At 42.4% G+C, this 15,774-nt stretch overlaps 1 protein-coding gene across 2 annotated transcripts in view; it reads left to right on the top strand.

Moving 5' to 3' along the window:
- Positions 1–15,774, top strand: part of MTUS2 (microtubule associated scaffold protein 2) — a 574,399-nt gene that overhangs the window by 378,816 nt on the left and 179,809 nt on the right. For both annotated transcript variants that reach the window (XM_032879978.1, XM_032879977.1), the window contains exon 6: positions 14,553–14,714. In XM_032879978.1, coding sequence (XP_032735869.1) covers positions 14,553–14,714 — 162 coding nt within the window. The remainder of the gene's footprint in view (positions 1–14,552; positions 14,715–15,774) is intronic.

The following is a 15,774-nucleotide window of genomic DNA, read 5'->3' on the forward strand; positions in this document are numbered from 1 at the left end:
ATGGCAGAATGGAGCTCACTGCTTAAGACCTCAAAGGCTGAAATCCAGGTTTCAGGAGGGCTGAAATCTCTTCTCCAGGCCTCTGGGAAAGAGTCCACTTGCCAGCTCATGCAGTTGACAGAATTTATTCTTTGCAGGTCTAGGCCTCAGGTCCCCCTCTTCCTGCCAGCCATCAGTCAGGAACTGCCCTCAGCACCAGAGGCTGCCCTCCTTCCTTGTTACTGGTTCCCTCTATCTCCAAGACATCAACAGTGTATTGAGACCTTGTCGTGCTTCGAATCTCTGACTTTCTCTCCTGCCTTCCACTGGAGAAGATGCTGTGCTTTTAAAGGACACATGTGATTAGATCAGGCCCACCCAGGTATTCTCCATTTCTTGATGGCAAATGTGCCATGTAACATGACCTAGTCATGGGAGTAGTGCCTGTCATACTCACCACCCTGGGAATTATGCAAGGGGTATACTCCAGGGACCAGGCATCCTGAGAAACCTCTTAGAATCCTGCTTACCACACACACCTTGATCACATTTATGGTCAGAATTTGCCACTACTTGGGGCGCCTGGGTGGCTCAGTGGGTTAAAGCCTCTGCTTTCGGCTCGGGTCATGATCCCAGGGTCCTGGGATCGAGCCCCACATCGGGCTCTCTGCTCAGTGGGAAGCCTGCTTCCCTTCCTCTTTCTCTGCCTGCCTCTCTGCCTACTTGTGATCTCTCTCTGTCAAATAAATAAATAAAATCTTTAAAAAAAAAAAAAAGAATTTGCCACTACTTAAAATAAAAAATTTCCCCGCTGGAGTAGCCCAGCATTTTGTTCCTATCTGCTGTCTACCACATCACCAGAAGCCTCCGTAAGGAAGGAGACCTTGGCAAATGCTGCATTTCATACATATTTTAGGAAACAATTTATTCCAAGACTGCTTGAGCCCCAAGGCTACAGACTGTCCCATTCTTTCGTTTTTGCACACACAGCCTTTGCGGTGTTACTGTTCAGGGTGGAACACAAAGAAGGTTCTGGGCATTATTACCCACACCTACCAGGCCCACGGCTACTGCCCCTTAATTAAGGCATAGCTTTCTCACGATTCTGTTTTCTTCAGCCATATGTTATGACTAGTGAAGAATCCACATTTTACTCTGAATTCAAACACTTCCTCTTATAAACCTTGATTTATGAATTTTGAGCTCTATGAATAATAGATATTTATACTTGTTTTCTATTTACAAACATTCTCCAGTCTTTTAGATTTTTTTTTTTTTTTTAACAGCAAAACCAAAAAGGTTAAGGGAACTCATCTGCTGGTCCTTGCTCAGGTTGGGGGCTGACATGGAGAGAAGGCGTGATTGCGTAGTCACTCCCAGATGCAGCGCAGATGGTGGGATGCCCTGCCCCTCAGAGACTTGGGGAGACCTAGGTGTTTGCCTGGGCCTGGTGAGCCCCCTCACCATTATCTGGCCCAAGACTGGCTCTGTTGCAGGATGTGGAGAGAGAGGAATGTGCACAAGAGTCGAAGCTCCTCGGGGGGTGGGGGTGGGGCATAAGCTTGGTTTCAGATGTTCATAAAATCTGGAAGGCAAGAGACAGGCCTGGATTCACTGCCTTAGGCTTAAGGTGGAGGCTGCTGGCACCTTCCCTGAGGAAATTCCCTGTATGAAGTGGCCAACTAGAGCCTTTGCTTATATCTTACAAATTTGGAAGGCTTTAAAGGGGTTGTAAATCCCATTTATTAGGTTATCGTAATTTGCAAAAACAGTTTGAATGATGCTTGAATGATTTTATGATAGACTTTAAATAGTGGAGATTTTATTTGACACGAATGATGGCGGGGAGAACACGTCCTAGACATAGCTAAGCCCATAAAAAAGAATGGAAATAGGACTTTCAGTTTTTGAAACTTTGTATTAGAAAAGACTTTTAAGAAAAGAACTGTGTTCATAAGCTAAGAAATGAGCATAATGTTTTTCAGAACCCTGGAGAGGGGAGACTACGATTTATTTAGCGCTTATCTGTATGAGATACGAAATGCATGATCTGCTGATCCCAGTCGTGCTTGCTTCTTTTGAGAACATGGGTGAAAAATGGTTGTCTCAGGGCCACCATGTTCTCATGGGGTTCCAAGACCATGGTCCCCTTTCATCCTAGCCAATAGCCAGAAATACATAGACAGCCAAAGGAAAGCAAAGGGAACTCAGTTTCTTTTGGTTTGACTTGTAAGTCCACCAATCTTAGTGCTTTAAAAACTGTTTATTTCTCAGTGGGATGCTTCCAAGGAATGACACTTCTCTGTTAAACCATGATGATTTAAACCCATCAAAGAGCATCACCATGTGTCTCATGTTGGGGTCCCCCCTACCATGCAATCTCAGGTGACATCAGTTGCTATGTGTGTTCTCAAGATATTTTTATCTGGACTTTAGTGCAGCTTCTGGGTGTTCAAGGTTTTGGACTGAGGCCACCAGAAATATGAAGATTGCAGCCCAGCTTCCCAGTCTTCACTGAGATGGAGCTGAGTATACATACGAAAAGCAGGGGAGCTTTCTTAAAACATCATTAAGTATCAAAGCAGCATATTTATACCATCCTCATTTATCCAACGGGTTAACCAAAAATTCACTATTGAGAATTATTAAAAAATTAGTTATCAAGGTGACCCAGCAAGATGTTAGATATCACTAGTCTTATTTTCCACTAAGACAAGTAAGTACTCTATTTTGCCTAAATGTTTTAGTCTTTCTTCCTGAGCAGTGGTTCTCAACTGGGAATGGTTTTTGTCCCCAAAGGATATTTGGAGACATTTTTTGATTGTCACAATCTGGGGATGGTCAGGGAGAGAGTGCTATTGGTATCTAGTAGAAAGAGAACAGTGATGGTGCTAAGCAGAAAATTCGTAGAGACCAAGGGATGAATATTATTTTGCTTTACAAGTTGACACACATCTTAAAGCCAATATGCTATTCATCTCCTAAGAGGCTCTGCTCCTTAAAGGTTTTGTATTCCCCAGAAACTACTAAGTAGGAAGGTTCTTTTTAAGAGTGCCACAACTTCTTGCTAGATAGTACAATCTGACTTCTTCTTGCAGTCCCTCTAGTGTTAATAAATATATGGGAAAGGAGGTTGGGGCTCAGTTGCATTGAGCCACTTTTCAACATTTGACTTGTTTTCTCAGGGTTTGATCTTGGTCTGCTGCCATACTGTGGCTCACTAAAGCCATGTTTGACATGGAATAATCCACGAGTCCCCCAGGTACCTGGAAACAGCTAATTAAATCTGTGACATAAAAAAGGAGACTATAATAGAGCACCAGATCCGAGCTATAGAAATGGAGCAGCTAAACTTTCTTGTTGCTCTATTAATAAAAGCTAGTGCAGAAGCCCTTGATCATTCCTATAATTTCTTATACTATATTAATAACTTTAGCAGAATTTAAATTGAGTTCAAATCAGATGCTCTTATCTTTTAACAACTCCCATATTAAGTGTATAATTAAAATGCTCCAGTTTAAATATTTTCCCCAAGGTATTAACTACCAAAAGATTCACACAGTGATGAACCAGGGTGTTCATGGATGACGGCTCAAGCTTTTAAGCACTTCAGATAGGGAAAAGGGATTTGTTACAACTGGTCTAATTGATATAAAAGGGGAATGGTAAAAAGTTGCTTTTAATTACCTAAAATTCTCCCGATGTGCCATATTAGCCCTCGGTCTTTTAAGTAACTAACCTCCATCAATATTTGACTATGTCCTCTCCTTTGCAAATGTGACTCGGTAAATATTAAAGAGAATTTCTCTAATTAAAAGTAAGTTTTAAGTGATTTGTGTGCTGAGAGTTCAGAAGTCTTGGGCTGGGTGATGCCAGCTTTCATCTTCCTTGGTTACTTCTGTGGATTTTAAGAGAGATGCTTTTATTACCCCGGGCCTTTGCTTGCTTTGTTAACCAGCTGGGTCTTCCTTAGACTAGCTCTGTTACCTAGAAGGGAACGGAGAGAAGATGCTATATTGAAGGAGGCATTTAAACAGACTGTGAAGGGAAGTACCTGGGTGTCTCAGTCGGCTAAGCCACTGCCTTTGGCTCAGGTCATGATGCCGGGGTCCTAGGATCGAGTCCCACATTGGGCACCCCGCTCAGCAGAGAGCCTGCTTCTCCCTCTCCCTCTGCCTGCCACTCTGCCCACTTGTGTTCTCTCTCTCTGTCAAATAAAGAAATAAAATCTTTAATAAATAAATAAATAAATAAATAAACAAACAGGCTGTGAAGGCCTTATGGACTTGCCCAAGTGACAGAATATGATAGGTCTCTCAGATGGGGGACTCGGGGAGACCATTCACCAGGCCTGCTTTCCCTCTGACGTTTGTGTCCCCCGCATTCTGAATAGTACTTTATCAGTTCACCTGCACCCCAATTCCCCCAATTTCCTGCAAAGAAATAGGAAAGAGACCCTCTTTGCTATTAGGATGGACTCTGGAGGGAAAAGTGGAAGCTTTTCTCAGGTGCCTGGGGGCAGCGAGAGGATAAACAACTGGGGGTATTTTTCTCCTCTGTGATGCTGTAGTTGTGATCGTGGTCAAAAGAAGAAAACCTGGGGGATTATGCCTGGCCTAGGGGGCGCTGGGAAGACTGCCTGTTGGGGTGGTAGGAACCTGCCAAGGCGGAGGTGCTGTTGATGGCGGCTTTCGCTACTCGCTGGAACCATCGACTTCTGCTGGGGATCTAGTGGGGTTAGGGTTGTCTTGAGGGTACTTCCATAGGGATGCAGGGAATAGGATCTCATAACATGTGGTGCCATTTGGTGTCATTGGGATAGACAGGGGGCTTGAAGAAACCAGCTGAGAAGAGAGCTTTACCTGCAGATGCCGGAGCTCCCATTGCCGATGAGAGCTCCCATTTATCAAATACAAGACATGCAGCAAAAGTGCTTAATGCTCACTTTCTCCTTTTATTTTTAGAGTAACCTAAAAATGGAGGGTACCTAAGAAGCCATTTCATAGAAGAGGCTTAATTAGCTTTTTAAAAAAACATATAGTATATCATTATTTTTTGACGTATCATTCAACGATTCATTAGTTGTGCATAACACCCAGGCTCATCACAACACGCACTCTTTTTAAAGAAAATATTACTAGTAACTTTCTAATCTGGCATTGAATTTGGACAGAGCCTCTAGTGTTCATGACTATGCTATATGGTACTTTTATTATTATTACTGTTAATCTTACTCCACAGCCCAGCCAGAAGAGTTTAAGAGCTGAGGTCTTGCCTCAGGAGTCCAGGAAGTTTGTTTGTCCCTAGAGGAATCCTCTCCCCAACAGCCCCTGATTTATAGAAGTGTGCCCTGCTACTTACTAAGAATGCTGAGGGTATGAGGATATGTCCCACCCAGTAAGGGTGGTAAGCATATGAAGATATTGTATGAAGATACGTATGTTCTCTGGTCCAGGGCTGGGATCATTTATTGGCTTCCTGGAGCTTGTGTTAAGGAAGACTGTGAGGCCCTCTCCTGGCTTAGTGAGAAGTCACCATTTGCTCTAGGTTGAGAGGAAGTAGCGAAACAGACAATATGTTTCTCTTTCTTTCATTAGGACTTAGGCTACTGAGGAAATGTGGCTATCAAAAGAACCACAGTTCCCTAGAGCTGCCTGTTCAGAACCAGACCCCTAGAAGGGATCCCAGTTAATGCCTTGGAAAGATACAAAACCATGAGAGATGGGGGGCTGGAAGAAGAGGGAGGAGGGGATAGGCTGATGGGGCTGATGGGCTTCACATGAGGCTCCGTGTGGGGTTAGTGGACAGATGTCAATGTTACCATTTGCTGAGCACTTACATGTGCCATTCGCTATTCTGAACACTTTATTCTGAGCATGTAATAACTTTTACAATACAACAACTCTAACTGGTAGGTACCTCTATTATCCCCCCTTGGAAGATGATGAAATGAGGCACAGGGAAATTAAACAACTTGTCCAGGTCAGACAACTAGTAAGAAGTCGCTCCAGAGTTGGAACCCAGCAGTTTAACCACTTATCTATTAGCCTTTCAAACTTTAAAAAACCCAGAGATTCATGCTTAAGGTGAGACCAAAGCAAAATTTGAAATGTGATAGAGAAGAAAAGTATTAGGTAAATGGGACCCTTTCGGGGAGAAAGATCATAGTGCTTGGGCAGAAAGACAAAAAAACATTAAAGAAAAATTTTTATTTGAATATGGTGGACACACAATGTTACATTAGCTTCAGGTACAGCACAGTGAGTCCACAGGTCTATACACTATGCCGTGCTCCCTGCGAGTGGAGCTCCCCTCTGTCACCAGACCACATCACTACAGTACCACTGACTTATCCCCTAGGATGTGCCTTTCATCCCCAGGACTTATTCTTTCTGCCCCTGGAAGCCTCTACCTCCCTCTCCCCTTCACCCATTTTTGCCTAAGTGCTGATGTTTGCCTTTCTGTTTATTGTCTTCAGAAGTGCTCAAACCCCACCGTACCACACCACAGACAGTCCCCACCTTTGAAACAACAAATGCCCACCTTGGCTGTGCTCATTCCATGTGAGTACATTCACGGGTGCAGTTGGGGAACATGCGAAGCTTTTTGAGAGCCCGTGGTATCAGAAGTTGAGAAAAAGGGGTGTCTGTGACAGGAAGCGCTCGCCCCAGGACACTGCGGCACTGACTGCTTTCTTCGTTCGTACAGCAAGGCTCAAGCACAGCCTTAATTCTAGCAGAGCAGTAAGTGCCAGAGGAATCCTGCCTCCAGTTTATACTGCCCTTGATGTGGGAGCAGGAAGTAAGGCAGGGAAGACAGCTGGGACCACATAATGGAAGATTTGAACAGCCAAAAAACAGTTTGTGAGGTACTTGGAAGACTATGTTGAGCCACTTCTATTTGGGAAGAACAGGGCACAGTGAAGAAGGTGAACTGAATGGGGTGGGGTGGGTGGAGGAGAGGAGTCGATACCATTCTCTCTGCAAGAGGTGACAAGAGACTGCTGGAGGCTAGCCACAGGAGCAGAGACGGAATAGAAATATGAAGTCCGGCATGGAAATGGAAGCACATTGACTTGCATTGGTTGAAGAAAGGGAAAGAGAGATTCAAGGATGATTTTGGCACTCTGATCCTAAGGTTCTAGAATGATGATGATATATTAATATTAAAGAATAAAAGAGTTCTGATGCTAGTGTGCAGCTGAGAGAAATGTTTCCTTTAGGTGTCTCCTCCTCCAGGACGCCTTCTCCAAGTACTTGATCTTCACCCTTGAGTCTCCCTCTAGCTCTGCCCCCTGTGTTTCTTTCACTCTGTGTACTTGTTTGTGGTCTGGGTGTCCCCTTTTTGGAAAAGGTACATTGTGTGAGGTCAGGATCATGTCTGCCCTGAGCTCCCTGCCTTGTGTAGAGCCTGGAACCTAGGACGCTTAGTCTACTTCATTTTTCACAAAGAACTAACTTTGGTGAAATGCTAAGATAGGGGGTTCCCTTTAACTCTTTAATATGAGAATAAAACACCTATGTTAAAATATGCACAAGGTGGGAAATGAAATATTCAGTTGGTACTCTAATAATTAAACTAAATTTTGCCACTGAGTGATAACTACTGCTAAATCAATGAGATATGCATCAATTAGGCAATCATGCAGCCAGAACATTATACAACTTGATTGCCGAGAATTGTAAAAAAAAAAAAGTGAAGAGAGTAGTTTAATCATTATAATACGTATAAATATTCAAAATCAATGAAACATGTTTCTTAAGGTTTGGCTGTAATGCCTTCATATTATTAATAACAATTTTGCTTTTCTTCCACAGCCTTCCTCTTAAGAACCTCATTCTGGTCTGGTTAGCATCTGTCTCTCATTGCCATTCTTTCTTCTTTTTAAGAATCAAGCGAACTTCTTGGCATTCCAATATATGAAGAAGTGAAAGAGCACATTGGAATATGGATCACAAAACCCAACTTTTCACCTTGACCTCAGCCATAGCCAAAATTACCCTTATGAGAAGGTGGAGTAGACATCTCTCCTTCCTTCGTAGGGGAATATCAGGTGCCCTGTACCTTCACACATCCTCCCCCTAGTGCCTGCCTCTAGGACCACCTTTTGTGGCCTGAATTTGCCTGTGTCTTCCTCCCTCTGTGGTGTTAGACAGAGAAGCTCAGACTTACACCTAATTTTGTGAGAGTAGATGAGGAGGGTGAAGGGGTTCAGGGAGGAGTTGAGTATCATCCTCCTCGTGTCTGAACTTGCTGTTTTGCTATAATGGGTGGACTGCAATAGTGGGTTGGAGGAATATTCTTTTCTGTCTTATGCCATCTGAGGTACCAGTACCACTTTACAGTCCCACCAGCATGTATGAAGTTCCGGTTTCTCCACATCTCCACCAACACTTGCTATTGTCTATCTTTTTTATTATAGCCATCCTAGAGGGTTTACCATGGTTTCTTTGACTTGTATTTCCCTGTTGTCATCTAAAAGATGACATTGGCCATCTTTTCATGTACTTATTGACTATATGTATATATTCTTCAGAAAAATGTCTATTCAAATTCTACGTTCACTTTTTATTGAATTAGTTGTCTCTATTGTTGAGTTATAAATCTTCTTTTATATTCTGGATACTAGACCCTTATCAGATAAGTGATTTGGAAATATTTTCTTCAGTTCTGTAGGCTGTCTTTTCACTTTATTAATAACACGCTCAGAAGCACAGAGGCTTTTATTTTGAAGTCTAACTTATCTATTTTTTCTTCAGCTATTTGTGCTTTTGGTGTCATATCTAAGAAATGATTATCTAGTCCCAGTGTCATCAAGACTTACATTTGTGTTTTCTTCTAAGAGTTTTATAATTTTAGTGCTTACATAAGGTCTTTGATCCTAGTTTTTGCATATGGTGTGAGGTAGAGGTTCAAATCCATGAGATTTTGATAGAATTGATCCATCAGTTCAGGGATGTAAGCACTGCAGGGAAGGAACTCTAGGAGTGGTACTGGAAAGAGAAAAGAGAAATTACTTGATCCTAGGACTCTCAGTGCTGAACAAGCCTGGTGGTTTAAAGAGAAAAATATAGCACAATTTGGTTTATATATTCACCTGGACCTGGCTGGAGTCTGTAACCATGCAGAACATATACATTGCATATACCTCTAATAAAGGAGAGCTTACCTTCCAAGTAGTAAGTTGATGATATGATGATTTGGGTATTTACAAAAAGATGGCCAGGGTCCAGCAGTGAAACAGGAGGCTATTGTCCTTTAGTTTCTATGATCAGAAGAATACCTTCATATTTCAGTGGTGATAATGTAACAAGTCCAGGGTACACCACTGGCATTTAAAAGGAAAGAATTAAGGAGAATAAGCTGGCAACTCACAGAGTTAAGAATGGTGTAGAGAAATCCCCTTTATGACATGTGAGTGTTTACAAAAAAAAGTTATCTTTTCTCCCTGTCCTCATACCCCTCAGCTAACAATTATTAGCCCTTTTTCTCCATGGTCTCTTATATTTCTGCATGTCTTCTGAACAGAGGTATTGACAGCCCTACCCACTAGATGCCAATAGTGCTTCAACCCAAAGTATCCCAGATTTTGATCCCTTAAGGAGCAGTGCTGCCTCTTTTTATCTTATTTATTTGTTATTCTTATTTTATCGTGTTGTTTAGTGCTACGTCTTTATAGAACAACATATTTGGTGTTTGCTTTTTCATGGAACTCCGTGTTCTTTGTATTTCTTTCATCTAACATGGCTCCTAGAGTATAAGTGGTGCTCAGCACAGGTTTGCTGTTCTTCATGGGGTCTGTGCTTGCTCTTCCTTCAAACATGTTGCAGTTCAGAAAGAGGATGTAATCATATCTAATTGGAAATTCTGGCCACTTTTCCTAGAGCTTGACAAGTAGATACTAGAATTTATATGTAAGAGAAGAGAATTGTATATGTATATAATTTGTATGTAAGAGAAAGTAGATACTAGAATTTATATGTAAGAGAAAATAAATACTAGAACTTATATGTAAGAGAAAGAGAAATGTATATGTATATGTCAAGACAATTGTAAAATAAAAGAACCAAGTTGGAGGTATTTGTCTTATGCTGGTTCAATATGCCAGTACTAGTCTTGCATGACAGTAAATATATATGCTATGGTATTGGTATAGTGATAGAGAAAGAGATCAATGAGACAGAATATAGAGTTCAGAAATGGGAGCCTCATGTGGCAGAATGGATTAGGTGTTTACCAAATGATTCCCTTTTTCTCCTGTGCATAAACTAAACTACATTTCCCAGCCATTAGACTCATGGCAGAAGTGATACACTCTGCTTTCAGGCCTGACCCCCAAAAATCCTTCCATGAATAATTCATTTCCTCCCCATATACCAGCTGCATATTAATGTCTCTTGAGAAACCCAGAGTAGGGCAAAAACACAAGATGGAAGGAGCCAGAGTCCCTGAGCTCCTGCCTGGATTAAAGCTCGCCAGGATGGCATGTCATCCAGATTGCCTGTGTGAGATGATTCATGATTGAGAGAGAAACTTTTGTTATGTTATATTATTAAAAAAAATTTTAAAGATTTTATTTATTTATTTGAGAGAATGAGCAAGGGGGGAGGGGAGGGGAAGAAGGAGAGAGAGAAGCAGGCTCCCCGCTCAGCTCGATCCTGAGGCTCCATTCCAGGATGGGATCCTGGGATCATGACCAGAGCCAAAGGCAGATGCTTAACCAACTGAGCCACCCAGGCACCCTATTAGATTACCTCAATTTGGCGGCTCTTAGCTTACTCTAAAAATCAGGCCTGTATGAATCTTGACACACAGCAGAAGGAAGTACAGATACTGCAGAAGAGATGGACTGTCCAATGTACAGGGCTGAGATAATTGGCCGTCTATATAGACATCCAGGCCCTACTCCATGCTCTGTTCCAGGTGAATTAGTGATCTAATGTGCAAAACAAAGTTTTAAACCGTTTAGAAGAATACATAGGAGAACATCTTTATTAGCTCAGGTAGACCATGAAAAACTAAGACACATAAGGTACAAATCAAGCGGGAGAAAGACTGAGAAAAATCAACTACATTAAAATGAAAGACCTCTGGGGCGCCTGAGTGGCTCAGTCAGTTAAGCATCTGCCTTTGGCTCAGGTCATGATCTCATGGTCCTGGGATCGGAGCCCCGAGTAGGGCTCCCTGCTCAGCGGGAAGCCTGCTTCTCCCTCTCCCACTCCCCCTGCTTCTATTCCCTCTCTCACTGTCCCTCTGTGTCAAATAAGTAAATAAAATCATAAATAAATAAATAAATAGATAAAATGAAAGACTTCTGAATAAAGGCACTAACACTGCAGAGGCTAGTCAACGACTGAGAGGATATTTGAAATATATACCTAGAAAGGATCAACATCCAGAATATTAAAAAAAAAAAAACACCTCCTATATGTCAATTAGGAAAATAAAATACTTTAGTAGAAAAAGGGCAGAGGTTATGAGTGGGTATCTTATGGAAGAAAAAACTTGAATTTGAAAAAAGTGCTCCACCTCACTGCCTTTCAGAGACCTATAAATTAAAACCAATTTCATTCATTCATTAAAGTCTGACGGTCACTACCTGTGGTGGGTGCAAATTGTGACAGGCAGTTCGGACAGCCATTTTGATACCACGCTCATGCCCTGGGTCCCAACAGTATCACTCATAGTGGAACCTGCAGCGTCCAATACTCTGAAGCCCGGTGGTCCCTTATGTCCTGATTCTCCCCTTTTCCTGTGTCTCAAATAGCTCGTCATAGGTTTTTAAGGACAATCATACTGTATCTCCCTACATCCTGCGGTTGCTGTCAGATTTATTTCAATGTTTCCTTTCTTCTCACTTGGAGCAGTGCCACCTGATATTAGTCCCTGGATTCGTTCCAAGTTCCCCATGAAAAACTGATTTGCTGTAATGACCAACCGCTGAACTGAAAACTAGCCCGTGTGTGCTCATAACTAACACAGAAGAGCTCACTGTGCACCAGACACCACTCTTTCCTTTTACTAACTCTTGACTTGACACTTAAAAATCCACTTGTATTAGCTCTTTTACTTCCCGCAATGGCTCTGTGAGGTCCATGCCCAGTGTCCCCACTTGCGGATGAAGAAATTCAGAGGCAGAGAGGTGGGAGGTGGAGAAACAACCCTGGCTGTCCTTCTCCTCAGACTCCAACCTTCATCCAGGGGATAACCTGGATCGTTCAGGCCAGATTCGGGGACTGGATTAGACTCCTGAAACACCACCACTCTTTTTCTGGCTCACACAAATAGTTGTTTATTTCCAGTTATTTTCTTCCTCTTATCAAGCAATGGTTTAATGCTGCCTGCATGGTTGTGAAGTAGCCAGAGCGGTTCTGGAATTCAGCAGCCATTCTGAGTACTTTCCATTTATTAAATAATGAATCTTTAATTACTGGCTGACTTAAGCTGGTTTTCAAAGAGTAATACTGTGAACTGCCAGCCGGGTACCACATGATAGACAAGAATAGAGTTTTATTTTATTTTATTTTACTTTATTTTCTTTTTTGTTAATTCAAGACCACTCTCAGAGGAGCGTACCTCACCCGCATAGCTTCCTTGACACTACGTACTTCAAATAGATGAATGCCTTCCCAGCATGGAAAGCTGCCCAATCTCTAAATTGACATGTTCTCTGAATAATAAATTTTACCTCTGAGGATGACGCCAAGTGCAAGAGGATTTGATAAAAGGGCATTTGAACTTTACAAATGATACAAAACATTTCCCTCTTAAGAAACTTTAATAATTAAGTGGAAGATTCTGTGTGAGACTTTTTGGGTTCAGTTCGGCTTCCACTACACATTTTAGTGAGTAGATTATTCCAGCAGTATGTCAGTGGTAGGCTAAGCAGTGCAGAGTTCCGTGTGAAATCCATCCAGTGGCTGGGCGCCTTCCTTCCATCTGTGATGTCCTGCAAACCTCCAGAGAGCCTCTAGATTCTCGGATTGGACTAGTGAGCCCACTGAATGATTCAGAAGCTAAGACTTACTGTTTTCGGGTGCATGGTGTCCATTTTCCTGAAGAAGTTTTTCATGAGGTTATAATCAAACAGGTGCTTTATTCGACATTCAGGATACAGTGCACATCCTTTCCATGAACTTTCAGTGCGTTTGTTCTGTTGGCATAGATCAAATGCATTCTTGAGCCCTGTTTAGAACTATGGAAAAGCTTGCACAGACCTGAAAAGAAGTGTAGGACATAGGCTCTGTGCTGGGAAATAGGGCATTCTTTATTTTTTCTTTCCTAAATACGCTTTTCTTTAGAAACAAAACAAATCTCACCGATTTTAAACAGACTTTCGGGTCTTCAGAGGGAGGAAATCAGCAATCTCTTACTCTAAGTGATCGAATAAAATTCCTGAATGTTTTGAATATTAAAGCCATTTGAATAATGTTATCATTTAATGCAGGCCCTATCTAAATAAAATGTTAGGCCTATCCTTTTAAAATGATGAAAACAAAAAATTTAATCTTTTGCTAAAATTCTGTATACTTCTTCCAGCTGTCATTGCATATTTTCCACGGTAGATGGTCACATTTCTAACTGGATAGTTTAATTCCAAACAAGCCGTGGTTCCAATACATTCAAGCTTAATTTCGTGGATTAGGCCTTGCAGCTCAACTCAGAGGTATACTTAAAAGACTGATCCTTTAACAGGGAATAGATGATGGTGTCATTGTCTTTAAGAGATGACAGATGTATAAGCCATAGTAGGTTTGGAAAGATCTGGAAGAAAACTTGGGGCCTTGTGCATTTAAACCTGACACATATCCCAGTGTGCCGTATGTTCAGAGTGTCAGAGCAGTCCTTTGTAAACAAACGGTCCTTAGACATAGAGTCTGTTTCTATACTGAATAGTAAACTGAAATATCAATAGGCATCGTCTGCCTTTGCAATAAGTGAGGCTCTAATTCAGGGCTTCACAGTTTGGTGACACCTCAGCTTTTCAGGCAAAAAACTTCATGGGTGTCAGAGAGAGTCTCTGTCCCCATGCTCCACACCCTTCTACCTTTACCCCAAGCCTCTTATTCTGAAGGTCAAATAACTTGCATGTCAGCGTATTCTCCATAAGCTTCTTGGAGCAGCGGCCCATGCACGAGTCTTTTTTCTTACTCTCACCTCTCCTGGGTCACACACACTGGTTTTCAAAAATAGGATTGCTCATCCTCTGTGAGTTATCAAATAAATGCACATTGTACATATGTACAGTTACACTTCCACATAAGCAAATTGTGTGTGTGTGTGTGTGCGTGTGTGTACGTACACACACACGTATACAATCTTCAGAGGCTGCTTTTGTCTTTTGTGGTGTCCCTCGCACAGAGGGTTTGAATGACAGACTTTGCTGTGGTGATTAAAGGGAGCTCTTCTCCACTTCTGGTCCCAGAGAAATGTTTTTCAAGGCCACTCACTAAGAGTCAGATCAAGCTCTAAAGCAGATGACAGCGTTGGGATTGGCTGGCAATTGCAAATGGCAAGAAGGGTCCATCCATTTTTCATGAGGTTATAATTAACATACTGTCTGCCTCCCACAGGGTCAACCTTTGGGAATGAAGACCAGCCGGTTCTGAAGGCAGCTCTGCCTTCCAAAGACACACCCAAGGGGGCCAGCCGGGCGGCCCCTCCAGCACCCCCCAGTGTGACAACACCCCGCAGGAGTTTGCTTCCGGCACCAAAATCCACATCTACACCCGCTGGTAAGACTGTGTGTCCTGGAGAAACTCCACAGTGGAGTGCCTTTCCTATGTTAAAGAGTCTTTTCAAAGCCCCCCCACCCCCTGTACATCAGTTACTTAGACGGGATGACAGATGAGTTTTAAATGGCCTTTAAATTAATAACAACAATATAGCACTATTTTCAAGGTACTTTCTTATATTCATATGTTTAAATTCTCACAACTGTCACTCCTCCCCCAGCTGGTAACCCACTGAATCATGTAGTTTGATTGCAAGGAAAAAAAAAAAAGAATCAAACTATTTTAGGGCAGATTGGCATTTGGTTCTGGAGTCCCACATTGATGAAATCACTGGAAGGACTATAGGACCAAGCTTCCAACTTCACCTCCAGGGGTGAGTCATGGAACCCCACACAAGCTGCTGGCCAGGGATATGGGAGTTCTGTTCCACACCTCTGGCTCCAGGTTCATGCCACCAAAGCTGGGATCCAAGGAGCAGCAGCTACCTGAGAAGGACTCCAGAACCAAGCTGTTTCTGCTGGATCCAGGCCAGCAGAAGGGATGCCCTGCCCGTCCACACCCATGAAGCCAGTGACCTGAAGCAGGGCCGTCAGCTTGTGCAAAGGTGTAACAAGTGAAGGTGCTTGTCGAGGCAGCCTACATGTGGACCCCATCTCACCCAAGTATGTCTGTTTGCGGGGTGCCCAAGCTTGCAATTCTGAGCCATCCACCTTCTTGCACAATAGGAAAGTACACAAAGAAGAAGGGAAGATGTATGTTGAGCCCTAATCCACTGTAGAAGGCTTATCCATATTGGTATCTAGTCTTCCATATTTTTCTTCTATCCTCAAATAATCACGTACAGCATACACATATGGACTTATGGGAGTTTCTAAAACTGAGGATTTATTATTCCCACTTTTCTACATGTTGCTTTCCTTATTCAAAGAGTACATCATAGAAACACCTTCAAATCATGGCATGGCTCATTCTTTTCAGTGGCTGCCTGGTGTGTATATAACATGATGTTTCAACCATTCCCCACTGCGGACATTCACTCTGTAACTAGCTTTGCCCCTAT

This window comes from Lontra canadensis, unplaced genomic scaffold, assembly GCF_010015895.1.
Source record: "Lontra canadensis isolate GAN:19392208 unplaced genomic scaffold, GSC_riverotter_1.0 scaffold67, whole genome shotgun sequence".
NCBI lineage: Eukaryota > Metazoa > Chordata > Mammalia > Carnivora > Mustelidae > Lontra > Lontra canadensis.